At 43.8% G+C, this 16,256-nt stretch overlaps 1 protein-coding gene across 4 annotated transcripts in view; it reads left to right on the top strand.

Moving 5' to 3' along the window:
- Positions 1-16,256, top strand: part of TNC (tenascin C) — a 93,360-nt gene that overhangs the window by 58,678 nt on the left and 18,426 nt on the right. For 3 of the 4 annotated variants that reach the window (XM_024762668.1, XM_024762667.1, XM_024762666.1), the window contains 2 exons: positions 9,361-9,633; positions 15,196-15,318. In XM_024762668.1, coding sequence (XP_024618436.1) covers positions 9,361-9,633; positions 15,196-15,318 — 396 coding nt within the window. Of the gene's footprint in view, positions 1-7,534; positions 7,808-9,360; positions 9,634-15,195; positions 15,319-16,256 lie in introns of all 4 variants that reach the window. The other variant, XM_024762669.1, reaches the window with a different exon arrangement.

Below are 16,256 nucleotides of genomic sequence, written 5' to 3'. Positions count from 1 at the left end.
ATACACACTATGGGAAATGCTCTCTGGAATGCAGCAAAAGACAATTCTATGTGAATTCAGAAAGGAGAGCCTTGTCCATTCAAAACAGCATTCTTAGCACATTTTGGACAATGCCTTCTCTTGAGAGATAAAGTTAGGTATCACAAACTGAAATTTAAAGTTATTTGTGGAGTAAGCACAGGAGAGTCTTTTCTTCTTGATCGCAAAAAGGGGTCCCATGTTCTAGGGCAATTTAAGAAAAGGGTTAACATTGTAGTATCAAAAGCATCTATCATTTAAGTCACTCACAGCTGAGGGAGAGTCTGTCCTCATTCCACATGAGTCCACAAAGTGTTATCAGCATGGACCACAGGAAAAGCAGTGAGCCAGCAATATCTAGTTCTCAGCCCAGCCAGATGAAAGTATACCAAAACCTAGGGAAATTAGGTCAAACACATATATTTCTTCCTCATGGCTCAAGTTGGTTTTCAAAAAAAGGCAAGTGTCTTTACCAGAGGGTTAAGGCTAAAACTTTATGGATTTAGTCTTACATGTTTTGATTTTGACCCTCTAATAGTGTTTTGTTTTTTTGTCTTTTGTTTTTGTTTTTGGCTGTGTTGGGTCTTCATTGCTGCGCGTGGGCTTTCTCTACTTGCGGCGAGCAGGGGCTACTCTTCGATGCAGCGCTCGGACTTCTCATTGCGGTGGCCTCTCTTGTTGAGGAGCATGGGCTCTAGGCATGCAGGCTTCAGTAGTTGTGGCTCATGGGCCCTAGTGCATAGGCTCAGTAGTTGTGGCGCACGGGCTTAGTTGCTCCGTGGCATGTGGGATCTTCCCGGACCAGAGCTTGAACCCTTGTCCCCTGCATTGGCAGGCGGATTCTTAATCACTGCGCCACCAGGGAAGTCCCTCTAATAGTGTTTTGAATTGACACACTTTCGTATTTTTTTCTTCTTGCTTTAGTAGCTGAACCTCTCCTTAGCTGCCTCACTGTCTCAAATGTGACCTCGGGCAGTGTGTCCATCTCATGGGTAGCTCAGGAGTCTGCCTTTGATAGCTTTCTTATAGAAGTTAGGAATTCTGACCACCTCCAGGAAACGGTGGTACGTTCTGTGCCTGCGGCGTCTCGCAGCTTTGTCATCACCAACCTCAAAGCTTCTTCTGATTACACTGTCCACCTTCACGGGCTGATTGGCAGGCACTGTGCTCAGACCCTGATGGTCCAAGCAACCACAGGTATTTCCCACGATGGGTTCTTCACTCTCCCTTGAACTTCCCCTGAGGAGCGTTCCAAAAAAATCAACCTCTACCCATTTTTCACCCTCCTGGTCCCTCCAGATCCTTCTCAAATTTGAGAGAGACATCCAAATCAGAGCTTGAAAACTTTAAAAAGAAAAATTCTCACACCAAATTAAGGAACTTCTGTGTCAACCTCTTTTTTCTAAATACCCACTCACATCTGGAGTTGCTGTTTGTTTGTATAGAGTTAACCTGATGTGCTTTGCTTCAATTTCCAAACCATCCTTTCATCTGATCTTGAATAATCTTTTCCAGTTCCCATTATTGTCTGCCTGTGGTCTTTCTAATCAAAGTGTGCCCATGTCTTATTCAAAGGGGTGTGTGCATGCCATTGTTGTTTTCCTCGGTCAGAACGATCTACATTCTCTTTCTCTCCACCAAGATTTTAAAAGTAGTGTCACTAGCATGCAGAGAAAAAGACCCCAAAGCACACCCCAAGTCCCACACGAGAGGACCCAGTGGTCTCATCTTGTTCTTGAGACTTTTGTCTGCATTCCCTACAGACTGCTCTTTTTTTGACATTTACTCTATCAAGCATGTTTTGTCATCCACTGACATCTGTCACAAAGTGTCAGTCTTCCTTTCATCTATCATCTTGTTCAAATCTTGGTGCATGTGGTGAGCATTCAGAGTATTGTTTTTGAAAATGTCTGTCTTTCCTGGAAGCAGACAACATGTCAAGAAACTGTTTCAAAGAGTTAGAAGTGGTAAAAGAAAAACACCCCTAGCTTGCGTGCAACACTGACCGGACCCTAACTACTGTTCTCTGAGTCCTCTTCTTGCATCTCGCTTTTCAGCTTGGTTGCATCCTTTGGGAGACAGCTAGAGGTTAAGCTAACCTTGCAAACCCAGGTCTTATTGGGTTTTGGCACTGCCAGTCTCTGTCTGGTAGCATGAAAAGAGTCCTAACGTGCGTCATTAATTTGGGAGATTCCTTCCACAGCAAAACATAAGGAAAGAGCAGACAGAGTCCCATTTGAAGGATTTCACTTTTTCTGTGGTTGAGGTAATTTGCCAATGCTGTACCTGAAAATTATAGCATCATTAGCTTGTCTAGCTAATTGCTAAGGAGGAAATCCCATGCCATTACTTACGGCTATCCTCTGCTTCTGAGCCAGATTCATTTGTCCTTAGAGACTTTATGGCATTCAGTTATGCTGTGCAGTCGTCCAGTTAAAGTTCATCCAGATGAGCTCCTTCTTTCCTCCAAATACTGGAGCTGCAGCAAAACAACACCCGAGTCCTTGGAAGAAAGAGTCTGCTTCTTCCCAAGCCTAAATCCTGATCCTAGTATCTCAATCCTCCAGGACTGCTGCCTCTCTCTAAAATACAGCCTGGGTTGAACTTATTTTAATGTTAGTATTATTTGATAAATGTGCATTTAGGTGGCCAGACCATATACATCCCAGTTGAAACTAGCAGTATAGGCCCCCTACATTAAAAATGAATTGTTCTCATCACTGATTATCTAGATTTTAAGGGACAAGAGAAACTTAACCTCAGGGGAACCATCCATCTTTCCAAATTATCCAATAAGTGAATTTCATAATCAGAAAATGCAAAGTCTAACTTCAAGTTTTCCTTTAACTTTTACGTATACCAGGAATTTTTTAATAGAGGGCATTTTCACCTTTATAGTGTTTAGAGTGAGATGTAGATTTTCCTATGGTGCATACATTTGGGTTTTTGACTACTACAAAGAATTTCTCTTCTGTGGATATTAACCTTTAATTTCTACGATCCAAATAGATCACAGAAGACTAAATCGGGAAACTCCAAAGTAGCATTTTCTAAGGCACGTTCAGTGGCACACCAGCAACTTGAGATGTTCAGAGAATATTCCTCAGGAAAGGTATCCATTGATAAGCTTATGAAGTGCTGGGCTGAACAAAATTAAGTAGGCTTCTTTACAGAACCAGCACTCTGAGGCCTTTAAAATGCTAGTGTGCTTCGTGGATCTCCAGGGTGAGATATAATATAATATAATATTCAATATAATGTGAAGCTATCTCTTCTTGGCACATCTTACAGAGCTAGCGTCCCATCACAAACCTTAGAAAATGTACTCTTAATACACCTTTACAATAATTCATCTACTGCTATAATGGCTTCTTCACTTGTCTTCATACATGACCAGAAAGTGGTCCCGTCTCTACTTTAAAAAAAAAAATGCAAGTCCACACCTGCAGAGAAAGCAATGTATTTTCTAACATTATAACCAACGCAGGTGTGGACACAACCTAATACACTACCTTTCTGCAAATATTTGGAGGGACTGATACTTTCATATTCTATGGCTACGTTCTGTAGAAATCCTCTGCTTCCTCTCATAATGTGTCTCTCTTTCTCTCTGCCCATGTTCCTTTCCCTCAGAGCCAGAGCCACTGCTGGGCGTATGCTAATCCTTAGCACTATTACCCCTGACAGCTTCAACGTGCCATGGACCACTCAAGCCGGGCCTTTTGCAAAGATTGTTATCAGTGTTAGGAGTTCTCCCTCGCTGCAGGAGCCCCAGCAGTTCACAGTCTCAGGAGACGCACAGCACGCTCACATCACAGGCTTGGTGGAGAACACTGGCTGTGACGTTAGTGTGGCAGGGACCACCTGGGCTGGGGACCCCACCAGACCCCTCACTGCCTTTGTCGTGACAGGTACTCATTCAGAGGTTCTCGCTTGTCTGTTCAGAATTCTTAAATGGGGAAAAGAAAGAGGATAGGCATTCTAAAGGGAAATTCAACCCCAAATATAGCCTTCATTCCATATGTAAACTTCTACGTGAAAAGAAAGCAAATACTCTTGCAAAGAGAGACCTTTCACAGCCACTCTTAGGAAATGGAGCCAGTAGACTCAACAGTTGTATAAAACTGCCAGGGAATCCTGTGCCCAGTTTTATAGGTTTTCTGATTCACGGTTTGGAGATCCTGGCTGAAGAGTGAGTTCTAAGTTAGAAATGGCCCAAGGCAGGATTTTGTCCATAAGTCATGCTAGGTAAAGCAGCCCATGAACTACCTGCCCCAGAAATAAAATAATTTATCTTTTTCTTCTAAAAAAGTTACTTCTTAAGATTGACATCTACAACAGATTAAGGAAGGTTCAATCTAAGATAGCAAATAAATCTCAATTTTCATTAAACCTTAACCATTCATTAAACTCGACTTCTTACTTCTCTTTGAATTACAAAAACAAATGGTTTTCTATTTCCTTTCCTGAAATTATCCTAAATCCATGGCAAAGGATGCAAATGGTGTCAATTTACCAAGTCTCTAGCCTGAAAAGCCTCAGAAAATATTTAGAAGTCTCTTGCCTTCCACTAATGATAATTGTTTTAGGAGACCAACTTTGCTGGCTGATTTTCACTTTAAACCAGGCCTCTCTTGAGGTCTGAAATGCTATAAATTGCTATTTACCTACATAAGTAAAATACATTAACAAGTTCAATCACATATTTAACCAGAGGCAGCACGGTTTCCTAGAAGAGTGGGGATCTTGAGATCAGGCTATATGGTTCCTAATCCTCTCCCACATCTGTTTCGCTACATAACCTTGACCAGTTCTTAACTTCTCTGAAGCCCGCTCCTTTATGTACGAAGAGAAGATATTCAACTCGCAGGCACCTCTGGCAGCCTCTTCTCAGGTATTAAATGGATGTGGTACAATTTAACTGCCTGGCATCCCGGAGGCATTTTACAGTTGCTGGGTCCTTTCCTCTATCTCCCAACAATACGAGGAAAGTAGCGTTCTTCAAAATAAGCAATAAGAAAAAAAAAAAAAAAGGAAAAGAAAAGAGAGAAAGAAAAAAAGCAACAGCCTAGATAGAAACAATAGACCTCTGCAATCATGACTTTCCTATTATTATTATTTTTAGATGTTGGGGGAAGGAGCGTATTAATTAATTTATTTACTTTTGCTGTGTTGGGTCTTCGTTTCTGTGCAAGGTCTTTCTCTACTTGTGGCGAGCGGGGGCCCCTTTTCATCGTGGTGCGCGGGCCTCTCACTATCGCGGCCTCTCTTGTTGCGGAGCACAGGCTCCAGACGCGCAGGCTCAGTAGTTGTGGCTCACGGGCCCAGTTGCTCCGTGGCATGTGGGATCCTCCCAGACCGGGGCTCAAACCCGTGTCCCCTGCATTGGCAGGCAGATTCTCAACTACTGCGCCACCAGGGAAGCCCTTTCCTATTATTTTTAAGAGAACACGACACGTTTTCATGTAAGATCAGAGAGAAGTTATGCTTTCTGTCCAGTTAGCTAATGTGAATTCAACTGTTCAATCTTCAGACGCAGAACAAGTAATTCCTTAGTGGGGTGAGGCGAGGAGTAGCCATGACTAAGAACCTCACTGCCCAGGAGGGGAAGCATGGCCGGCCACGGATCCCATCAGGCCCTTATTTGTAGCCTCTCGCAGGACCTCCCACAGAACAGAGAGAAGAAAGGGAGGCTGGTCTTGGGAATCCTAGATCCAGTTACAGCATTGTCTCAGCTAATCCTTGATGTGAAAAGACTCTGCATTTTAAAAGAAGCATATTTTAAGAAGAGAAAAGAAAAAAAAAAAAAAACTGAACATAAGGGACTATAAATAACAAGCCCTTGATGGACTAATTAGCCTGAACGCCCTCCTTTTCATCAGAATTCTCTGCTTTGATGGCATGGAAGTGCAAGGAGGCCAGTTATCAGAGAAAGGCGCCACTTATCTAAACAAAGCTCTGCAACAGAATTTGAAACCCTTGCCTTGCAGACAAAGAGGCCTGTTTGCACAGTATATGTGATTTCATCTTTGTCTTTGATAGAGTTATGATTTGGGGGAGATCCTTATTTGCTTTAAAAAAAAAAAAAGCTTCAAGACAAACACCAAGTGGTTCAAAATAAGTACAGGAAATCCAAGCCACAGCAAAATTTAAATCTCTGCTTAGGGGGTTAGGGCATTCATTCACTCGTTCTTTCAGTCACCAAACATCTCTTTTTAAACATTTTTCTTTACATTCCATGGATTAGACTCTGGGCATTAGTGTAAGGTCGTTTATCTCTTTGAATGCTTCCATTTAGCTTCAGTGAAAAAGCAGGCTCTAACCTAGATGTGGCTAAAGCAGCCTTGGCCATGGAATTCCCATCCCCATGCCCACTTTGATGAAAAACAAACACATTCACCATGACTGTGTTTTGTTTTATTAGAGGGGAGCCACTGGACCTTCTCCACTAACCCTGCTTATGCCTCGGGTCTTGCCAGCACCCATGGGGTTGACTAATTATTAGACTTTGGCTTAGGGTGTGGAAAGAACATTGAACCTGGAGTCAGATGATGTGGGTTGGATCCCAGCTCAGCCGCCTAGTGGATATGTGACCTTGGATAAATCACTGACCTCTCTACTTCCTTTGCTGCCATGGGGGAGAAGAGGGGGTAGTAATATCTACTTACAGTGTCATTGTGAGGACTCAATACGGTGACGGATGTGAAGCCTTGTCAATTGGGAAGTACTGACAGAAACCAAGCTGATATAAGGTCATTCCTTTGGGGAATCCCTTGGCACCTATGAAATAAGAGTGCCTGAGACACAGATGTCTGGTGAACGAATGAACAAATAGTGAAAGAACTTACTGAAGAGCCTAACTTTATCCAGGAAAATAAACAGCAAGAGAATTAGCAAATCTTAGTATTCCTTACTGGGCCATAATCATAAGTGGTTACATTCAGATGCATGAAAAATCTTACCTCATCCCTTTATCTCAGCTGGTGAGGATGTATGTCACTAACTGGCCTATTCAACTTAATTCAAAATAGGAACTAGAAGTGGAATAGAAACATACAAAGTATACCAAAAAGGAAGTATACTTTAAAAAATAAAATAAAAAAGCTGATTTCCTTCAAGACTACAAGTTAGTGGGAAATAGACAAAGGAATCCAAACCCAACACAAGATATTTGATTTTATCAGGAAAAATTCATGGTCTTTGGAGACAGACCCAGCTAAAATCTTGCTCTCTCACATACTAGGCTCTGTGACTTTGGCCAAGTCAATCAACTTCTTTGAAGCTCAGTTTTCTTGCCTGTATAACGGGAATAACATCTATCTCATAGGCTGGTTGAGAGATTTACACAAGACAACATCATCTGGCACCCAATAAGCTCTTATGAAATATGCACTTTCTGAGTATATAACATGTTTAATGATTGATTGGGTATCTACCAGTGTTCGTGGAGACTTGTGCTTTCCCAGCAGAGTCAGTGCTGCTAACCTGAGTTATTTTCACCCCTCCCTTCTTTCAGAGGCCCTGCCCCTTCTGGAAAACCTAACCATTTCCGACATTAATCCCTACGGGTTCACAGTTTCCTGGATGGCATTGAAGAATGCCTTTGACAGATTCCTAGTAACGGTGGTGGATTCTGGGAAGCTGCTGGACCCCCAGGAATTCACACTTTCAGGAACCCAGAGGAAGCTGGAGCTTAGAGGCCTCATAACCGGCATTGGCTATGAGGTCATGGTCTCTGGCTTCACCCAAGGGCACCAAACCAAGCCCTTGAGGGCTGAGATTGTTACAGGTATTTTGGCTCAAGTGAGCCATTTTCTCCTCTTCCTGGTTCCCTTCCATGTAATCCATCTACGAGATCACCACGGTTTTAACACCCCTGTCCATGTTCCCTACTTAATCCATAGATGTGGCCTGTTCCTTATGTCACCCCCACCCCCAACACTTTCTCTTGTCTTATGTCTCTAACAAGCACTCCCCTTCTCCCACTCCAGATACGAGAAGGTCGAAATGTTTCCACTAGGCATCCCAAACCCTTTAGGCCATGTCTTGTCTGTAGCTCTTGCGTGCTTTACTCCACGTCACCCTCCTCTGTGTTCATCATGGCTGGTCCCCAGCTACATTTCAGCCTTCTCAAAAGAAATATACCAATGAGTATATTTCAAAAACTTATTTACTACGTTTGTCACCTCAAAGCCTCAACTGTGGTCTTGACAAACTTCCCAGGTGGGCTTGTCATTGGAAAACCAACTGTGAACTTATACCGGTAAACACTAATATCATCGAGATTCTTCAGCACAGACTAAATGCATAATTTTCTCAACACTAATAATTCCTAGAGAAATATAGCATGAACAACTTTAACAGTCCACAATCTGTATTTCCCAAAGTCTTTCTAGAGATTACTAACTCCATATTCAAAGGTACTACTCAGTGAAGAAGTTCCATGTTCAAATAAGTTTTGGAAACATGGAGTTAAACATAGTTTAACAGGATCCTTGACCACAAGCCTTTAGAGAACATTCTAATGTGCATGCTTCTCTCCAAGAGGGACTTACCCAGGCAATGTTTCCCAAATTTATTTTACAATGGCTTATGATCAAACAGGAATAGTTTGCTCTAAGTGCACTTTGGGAAACTCAGCTCTAAATTTACCTTGACGTTGAGTTTTGTCTAGTTAAGGCAATCCAAGATTAATACCTTGGGTCTGAAGTACGTAGCACAAGAGGTTCCAAGTCTTAGTTCTACCATCTGAACACTTACGGAGTGGTTAACACAAAGCAGGCCAGTCAAGAGTAGGAGCCTTCTTTAGTAAAGCAGCTCCAAGAAAAAGACCAAAAAGAGCATACCACTTATTTTAAAAGCCATTTTCCTCAGGATCAAGGGAAATACAATCAGTAGTATCATCACAGGCAGCTCTACAGATCATTAATGCTGGTTTATGTGTCTTTTCAAAAAGAAAAGAAGGTCTCACAGAGCGTGGGCACTCAGCCACTGGCGGACAGAGAGCAAATGTAAACAAATTACCGACTTTGAACTTGTTTAATAATGCATGGGAGGGGCCACTGCTGAGTCCAGATGTGGATTTACAGGATTGCTTTTAGACAAAACTCACACATGCAAGCACCCACTTGGCTTGTATTGAATGTGTCAACTCCATCCTTTCCCTCTCCTAGATCTACTAGACATGTTCGTGTTTGATAACTTTATTTTCGGTATCTCAGGACACTTCTACCTCTGAGAGCTGGGGCATCACTCCATATTGATACCCCCACTGGAGAGAAGATTGCACGGGCTGCTGAATGATATTCTCTCTCCTCCTTCCACCATTTTCTCCCCCTCTAGAAGCCGAGCCAGAAGTTGACAACCTTCTGGTTTCAGATGCCACCCCAGACGGTTTCCGTCTGTCCTGGACAGCTGATGAAGGGGTCTTCGACAGCTTTGTCCTCAAAATCAGAGATACCAAAAAGCAGTCTGAACCACTGGAAATAACCCTACTTGCCCCCGAACGTACCAGGGACATAACAGGTCTCAGAGAGGCCACTGAATACGAAATTGAACTCTATGGAATAAGCCGTGGAAAGCTATCCCAGCCAGTCAGTGCTATAGCAACAACAGGTACCGTATATAAATGGGAGAGAATAGAGCAAAGTTCTCTGTTCCTCTCCTCACGGGGCTGGGAAATTACAAGAGCTTCGGATGCAGACAAGCTTGTGTTTGAATCCTGACTCCTGAGTATAGACTAGGTGACCATGGCTAAGTCTTTACGCAAAAAGTATGATGCCACTTACCTAATAGTGTTGTGAGGATTAAATGAGATAATTCATGGAAAGCCCATACAGAGGCCCTGGCACACAGCAAGGGCTGAGCAAATGAGAGCTATTAACATTTTTATTATTGTCATTAAGATAGTCATTACAATCGTTGCTTTTTTCTTTTTTTTAATTCCAAAGGCCCTTCCTTCTACCTATTATCATGTTTTATCCAGAGGTATACTTCCTTGTTCTTTGGTCAAATGTTCAAACTATGCAGGGACTAACGAAGAAGTGGTACCTCCACCTATAAAGATTAATACTTAAAAATGCTATGTGTGAAATGGTCAGTACCCTGATCAAGAAGGAAAAAAGAGGAGGCTGGCACGGTTGGCAGGCTCAGCCATTTTATCTGATACTCATGGCAACTCTAAATGGCACTGGAGGGAGAAATGAAAATCCTTTTCAATATGAGTTGTTTCAAGGAGAACGAAAAAAGATGGTTATAACATGACTGTTTATAATGATAATAGTAAGACTACTATGACTCTTTAAAGGGAAAAGGAATGACCTTCAACAGCTAGGGTGAATCCCTTCAGGAAACTGAGGCAGGTACAGAAACGGAGCATTTGCTAGAGACCACTGCTTCAGAGGAACCAGGGGAAAGAATCACAGAACCACAGGCAGAGGTAGAAGGGACCTGAGAAATGATGTAGCCCAGACTCTTCTGTTTGTGCATGAAGAACCTGTGGCCCAAAAAGGTGAAGTGATTTGCCTAAGGTCACACAGCCAGATTTGGGGTAGAACCCAAATGCCAAGTTGTTTTAATATTATTAAATATAAGTGGGCTAGGTGACAGATAACCAACGAATAGACACACTTGCCATCTCTGACAGGCAAAGAGCATAACACTAGCCAAAACCTTCCCTTTGTCCAGAGATGAGTATTTTTTGATGCCAAATTTCAGGACCTAATGAGCTCCGAGAAGCCACCTGTAGAAATCATACTCAGTATTTGTAGACATGCAGCAATTCAGCCAGAAGAAATACCCTGTTTCTTATTAACACAGACCCTATCCCAGGGACGTGGGTCCTTGTCTCCTCTTCCCTGTGGCTTCCCGTAAAACAACTTCAGATCAGAGGCAGAGGCTGATTCTGCCCTTGGTTTATAAACACTGCTTTTCAAAGTTTACTTCTGATCACTGGTTTTGTTTTGCTGATCTTTTTTTTCTAGAGGCTCCGCAGTTCTAAAGAGAAAAGAAAAGGCCCTCTAGGATTGCCCTTTCTTTGATTTTTTTTTCTCTGGGGCCTTGTGTCTCACAGCCGAAGAAAAGTGTGTGCGTTGGTGTATGCGTGTACACACGTGTGCTCCGGTACCTGGCAAGGACGGGAGAGGTGACTCTTGAGCACAGCAGACGTGCAATTTACCTCACCAGCTTCGTAAAGTTTCCCTTTTGTGTTTTCATTCTTTCTCCTTGTAAACCCTTCTCTCTGTTCCTCTTTTTCCCTGTAAAAGCTGCCGCAGGTTCTCCTCTCACTCCCTGAACATGAGCTGGCAGCCCTGAGTGCCCCAGCGCCAGGGAGCGTGGGTAGAAGCAGTGTAGCTGAAAGGTTAAGCCTGCAGCCTCTGGGCAGATCCCCTGGAGTCGGATCTACCTCTTCCCACAGCTATGTGAGCGTGAGCAAGTCTCCTTCCCCTCCCAGCCTCAGTCCCCTCATCTGGCCAATAGAATTTAACTCCAAGGTCAGCCGTGAGGTTCATGTCACATCATAAATGTCAAGTATTTAGTTTCCTTGTCCACTGTAACAATATTAGCTAATATTATGTTTGGGTGATTTAACATACATTTTATTTTATTTTTTTATTTTTTATTTTTATTTTTTTGCTGTATGCGGGCCTCTCACTGCTGTGGCCTCTCCCGTTGCGGAGCACAGGCTCCGGACGCGCAGGCTCAGCGGCCATGGCCCACGCGCCCAGCTGCTCCGCGGCATGTGGGATCTTCCCGGACCGGGGCACGAACCCATGTCCCCTGCATCGGCAGGCGGACCCCCAACCACTGCGCCACCAGGGAAGCCCATACATTTTATTTTTTAATGGCCCAGTTGGTTCAAAATTAAAAAGTTTAAAAAAAGGATATATAGTGGGGTCTCTATTCTACTGTGTCCCTGACACCAGTTGTTCTATCTAGAAGCAGTTGTTCTATCTAGAAGCAGTCAGTATTACCACTTTCTTCTGAATCACTGCAGAAATATGCTATACGAACAGATAAGATTAGACATAAGTCTACGTTCCCTTTTTTTTTTCACCTTTTTCTTTTGGTGTGGCGGTTAACATACCCACTCTTCCACACATTGGGGGTGTGTGTGGGTGTGTGTTCCTTGCTTATTAATAGATCTCAGAGATAATCCCATATGCCTTATTTATTTAACCATCCCCCTACTGACAGACCCTTAGATTATGGGTTGCTTCTTTCCTCTGTCAACCTCTGCATTTGCAGTGGCTCCTCTTCCCCTCCGTGGTTTGAGCCACTTCTTCACAGTAGCCTGGGCTCCGCTTTGGGAAGCCCAGAGTTGCCAGGAGCTTCTTTTGCCTCTGGGGAGTTAAATGCCAACATGCCTCTGTATAGCATCGGGATGGTCCCCAGAATAGACAGAAAGTGGTTCAAAATCCAAAACCAGAGTAAGATGGCTCACCTTGGGGGTAGTGAGGACCCCGAAACGCTTCTTTAACCTGCACCATCACCACCCCCAAACACCCCCAAAGCCAAGGGGGCAGCCCCTCTCCCAACTCCCAGAATGTGGCCCCTCCCACTCTACCTCACTTCTCCCAGCCAGGCAGCCTCCCAGCTCCCCCGCTCAGTTGCAGTTCAGATGGACTTAAAACCACACACCACACAGCTGCAATGGCATCGTGTCTGGGGACCTGGGTCAGCGGGTCTGCAGAGACACGTGCTCAGAAATCCTCCCTTCTAAGTGAAACAGGCTCCTTATGCCTAGTGCCTTTGCCTCTGACTCTCATAAAGTGTAAACTATCGATTACAGAGCATGCACTTCATGCCACACACAGCAGGGCAACTGACACACTTTACCTCACTGACTCACGTGACACAGACAGTCTAAGCGTCACATTCAGCCCCATTTCACAGAGGCCTAAGGGGCTAAGGTGTTTTTAGCTAGGAAAGCCAGAATGGAATTCAAACCCAGGTCAGTGTAACTCCAAAATCCTTGCTCTTAAATCACACTGGCTACAATAATCGTCCCCTGAGCTTATCACGATTCACATATTAAGTATTGGATAAATATGTTGAAGGGAGAATTTTTTAAATGATTATTAATGGTCACATTATTAAAGACATTTGCTCCAGATTTGGGGAGGCAACATTTTATGCAGAGAACAGACAGAAGTACTCTTCATCCTCCTTGAGAATTTCTAGCAATTCCAAATGTTTTCCTAATGGAATTTTTATTGAAAACCAAGGGTCTTCTTGGAAAGAGAGACAGAGGCATTGCCTTTCCTGGGTCTCCCTAACTTTTCAATAGATATGATTTAGTTGTTCTCTGAGGCTCAGCCTTCAGGTTCCTATTGACCATCTCTTCCGCTGTGGTGCTGGAGACCTGCAGGCCCTATTTATGGCAGAAGGACACACGCTAAAATAACAAATTGTCTTCCACACCTAGGAAGGTCTGTTGCCTAAAAATGCCATTGACCCTGGAATTCTACCACTACTGTACCATTCTTCAGATGACACATGGCTACCTATCTTCCTACTGCCGCTTTCATCAAGCATATCCCTCAGGAGTGCATGACAGATGAGGTTACTAATTCTTATGGTTTTTCAGCCAGGGCAGATAATATTGCCATTTTGCAGATGAGAAAATTGGGATCGAGAGAGGAAAGCTGTGGCCACAAGATACACTTTCTAAAATGTGCCAGGACCTGCCCCAATGAGGTTCACAGTCGGACTGAAGGTCAGAGTGGACTAGCCTGGCAGAAGGAGAGCCCCAGTGCCTGAGTTTACACACCCCACGGGTTTTTCTTTTCTCATTCTGCCTCATCTAGATCTTTCCTGGGGGCTACCGCAAAACTCAGGTGGCCCATGGAAAAAAGAATCGCATGGGAAAGAAAGAAAAAAGAGAGGGCCAGCATGTTTACTGAACTCTTACTGCGTGCCAGATTCTGTGCTAGGGTTTTACATCCATTATCTCTGCTAGGTCCTCAAAACATTCCTGAAGGTGGGCACCACTTTTCCCACTGGAAAGATGGAGACGGAGCAACTGAGGCTCTCGGAAGTGAAGGGGACTGCCCCAGGTTGCCCAGCCTCTCCGTGGTATTTGGACAGTCAAGATCTTCCAGGCTGCAGAGCCCCTGTGGCTTCCAAAGCTTTCTAAGGAGAGGGCAAAACCCCAGGCAGTCACAGAATCTGAGGGTGGCTAGCAGGTCACAGGAGAACGCCGTAGGAGGAGAGAAAAAGACAGAAATAGAGAGAAAAAAAAGCTCCCCAAAGTGGGCTGTGGGTTTCAGAACTTAACGATCAATGTGGGATGCAGAGGGGAAAAGATGAGGAAATGAGTTCCCTGGAGACCTGAAAATTGTTTCCTGAATTCTATGGTTAAGCGTGGTCAGCTGAAGAGGGCAAAAAGCTAAACCAAAAAATACACAGGGAAAAACCAAAGGAAACTGGGTTTGTGGGGGAGGCATTTACGTAGCAGGAACTGTCCCTCAGGCATGGCTTTCCCCCAGGTAGGCCAAATATCCAAGGGGTGTTTGCTTTGGTGAAAGGTCTGAGGTTGCTCCTCTGGCTCTGGACCTCCATCCAGTTCTGGGAATGGGTTTGTCGAGGTCAGTTTCCATGTGAACATTATTTCCAAGATCCCAGGGCTGTGCTCGGCTCTGCTCCTGGGACTTAGAAAGGTCATATCACAAGAATGTTCATTGGAGAACTTAGCCTCAGTTTAGTCCTCTGTAAAATGGCTACAACCACACCTCAGTGGTTTCTAAATGAGGGTTAATCCTTATAAATTGCAAAGAACTGTACAATTGTCAGGTCTTGGTATCATTTAATAAAAGGAACTACAAAGCAAAGATATGAAAAATTGCTAAACATCAAAACTTAAAGGAGGGTGTATTCCAAGCTGTGAAACCACCCATTCACACTCACTTCCTTAGACGTCAGCTATGGTGCTAACTAAACGTTCTTGAATGAAACCAAATGGCAGCTCTACAGCTCTGGGCCCTGTACCTGAATGAAAGAACAATTGTTTCCATCAAGTCGTAACCTAATCACAGATCACCACATTCTCCATCCTAAAGGCTTGGCTGGGACATAAACTAGGGACTGAGTTTTCATGGATGAGGAATTTGGGAAGGATCGCTGATGAGCAAGATACTCAACTGTTTCTGGGTTTCTCCTGTGCTCTTTCCTCAACAGCCATGGGCTCCCCGAAGGAAATCGTTTTCTCAGACATCACTGAAAACTCAGCCACTGTCAGCTGGAAGGCACCCACTACCCAGGTGGAGAGCTTCCGGGTTACCTCTGTACCCACTGCAGGAGGTAGGGCACTTGGGGAGGCGAGAGGGAGGACGATCTGGAGGGTTTGGGTGGAACAGTGAAGAGACCCTGATAATTCCATCCTCCCAAACATCATGGCCAAAGAAAACTGCTTCTTTATAGTTGAGGCCATCTGGATAGACTTCATTTGTAGAGTGCTATGAGACCCTTGGAAGAAACTATTTTGTGAAGGGTCATGTTATGAAGATCGTTGCCAGGCTCATAGTCTTAAAGTTCTATGAGTTGTAGATCCCCAATAATGTTTTCACACAATGACGGAAGACTCTAAATCCATTGGCCTTTTTCTCTTTGAACGCACTCATCTGCAAAGCTGGTCTTAACCTGGATATAGGTGAGGTGTTACCTCTTGGTCCCAAAATCTGTCTGTCTCAGCGTAGGATGGGAAGCTGTGACTTAGCAGAGTTGGGAGTTCTAGTTCAGAGCACACCGGCTATAAAAGAGACCAAGGGGGTGGGGGGAGCATAGTCAAATATGTCTAAAGACATTCTGGGAGGTAGTGTGCTCCCTGTTAGTGGAAGTGTATACAAAGATGCTAGTTGATAACCTCTTCAGAGAAATGCAGTAGCATCTCTGTGGGGAGTTTGGCCAGCTGATACACAAGCTCCTCACCAGCCCCCAAGTTCTAAGAAATATAAACTTTGGACTTTTTCATAAATGTAAGAGTACAAGCTTGACCATGACCGTTTTCTTCAATAATAGAATCTCTGCTAGTAAGGGATGAGCCTATATATTCTTTAGCTAATACAATGGATTAAATATATCAGATATACATTACATAGCAAGCTTCCCATATTCTTTGTGGGAAAAATAGGTAAATAAAATTTGTGCAACATGGCCAGCTCTCTACTGAATGAAAACTTGCCATTTTTAGCACATTGTGACCTCACGGTTTTTCCTCCCCTGGCTCAGTTTTTGGCATC

Source organism: Neophocaena asiaeorientalis, unplaced genomic scaffold (assembly GCF_003031525.2).
Source record: "Neophocaena asiaeorientalis asiaeorientalis breed wild unplaced genomic scaffold, Neophocaena_asiaeorientalis_V1.1 scaffold78, whole genome shotgun sequence".
NCBI classification, from domain to species: Eukaryota; Metazoa; Chordata; class Mammalia; order Artiodactyla; family Phocoenidae; genus Neophocaena; species Neophocaena asiaeorientalis.
This window is presented reverse-complemented; position numbering and strand designations above follow the sequence as displayed.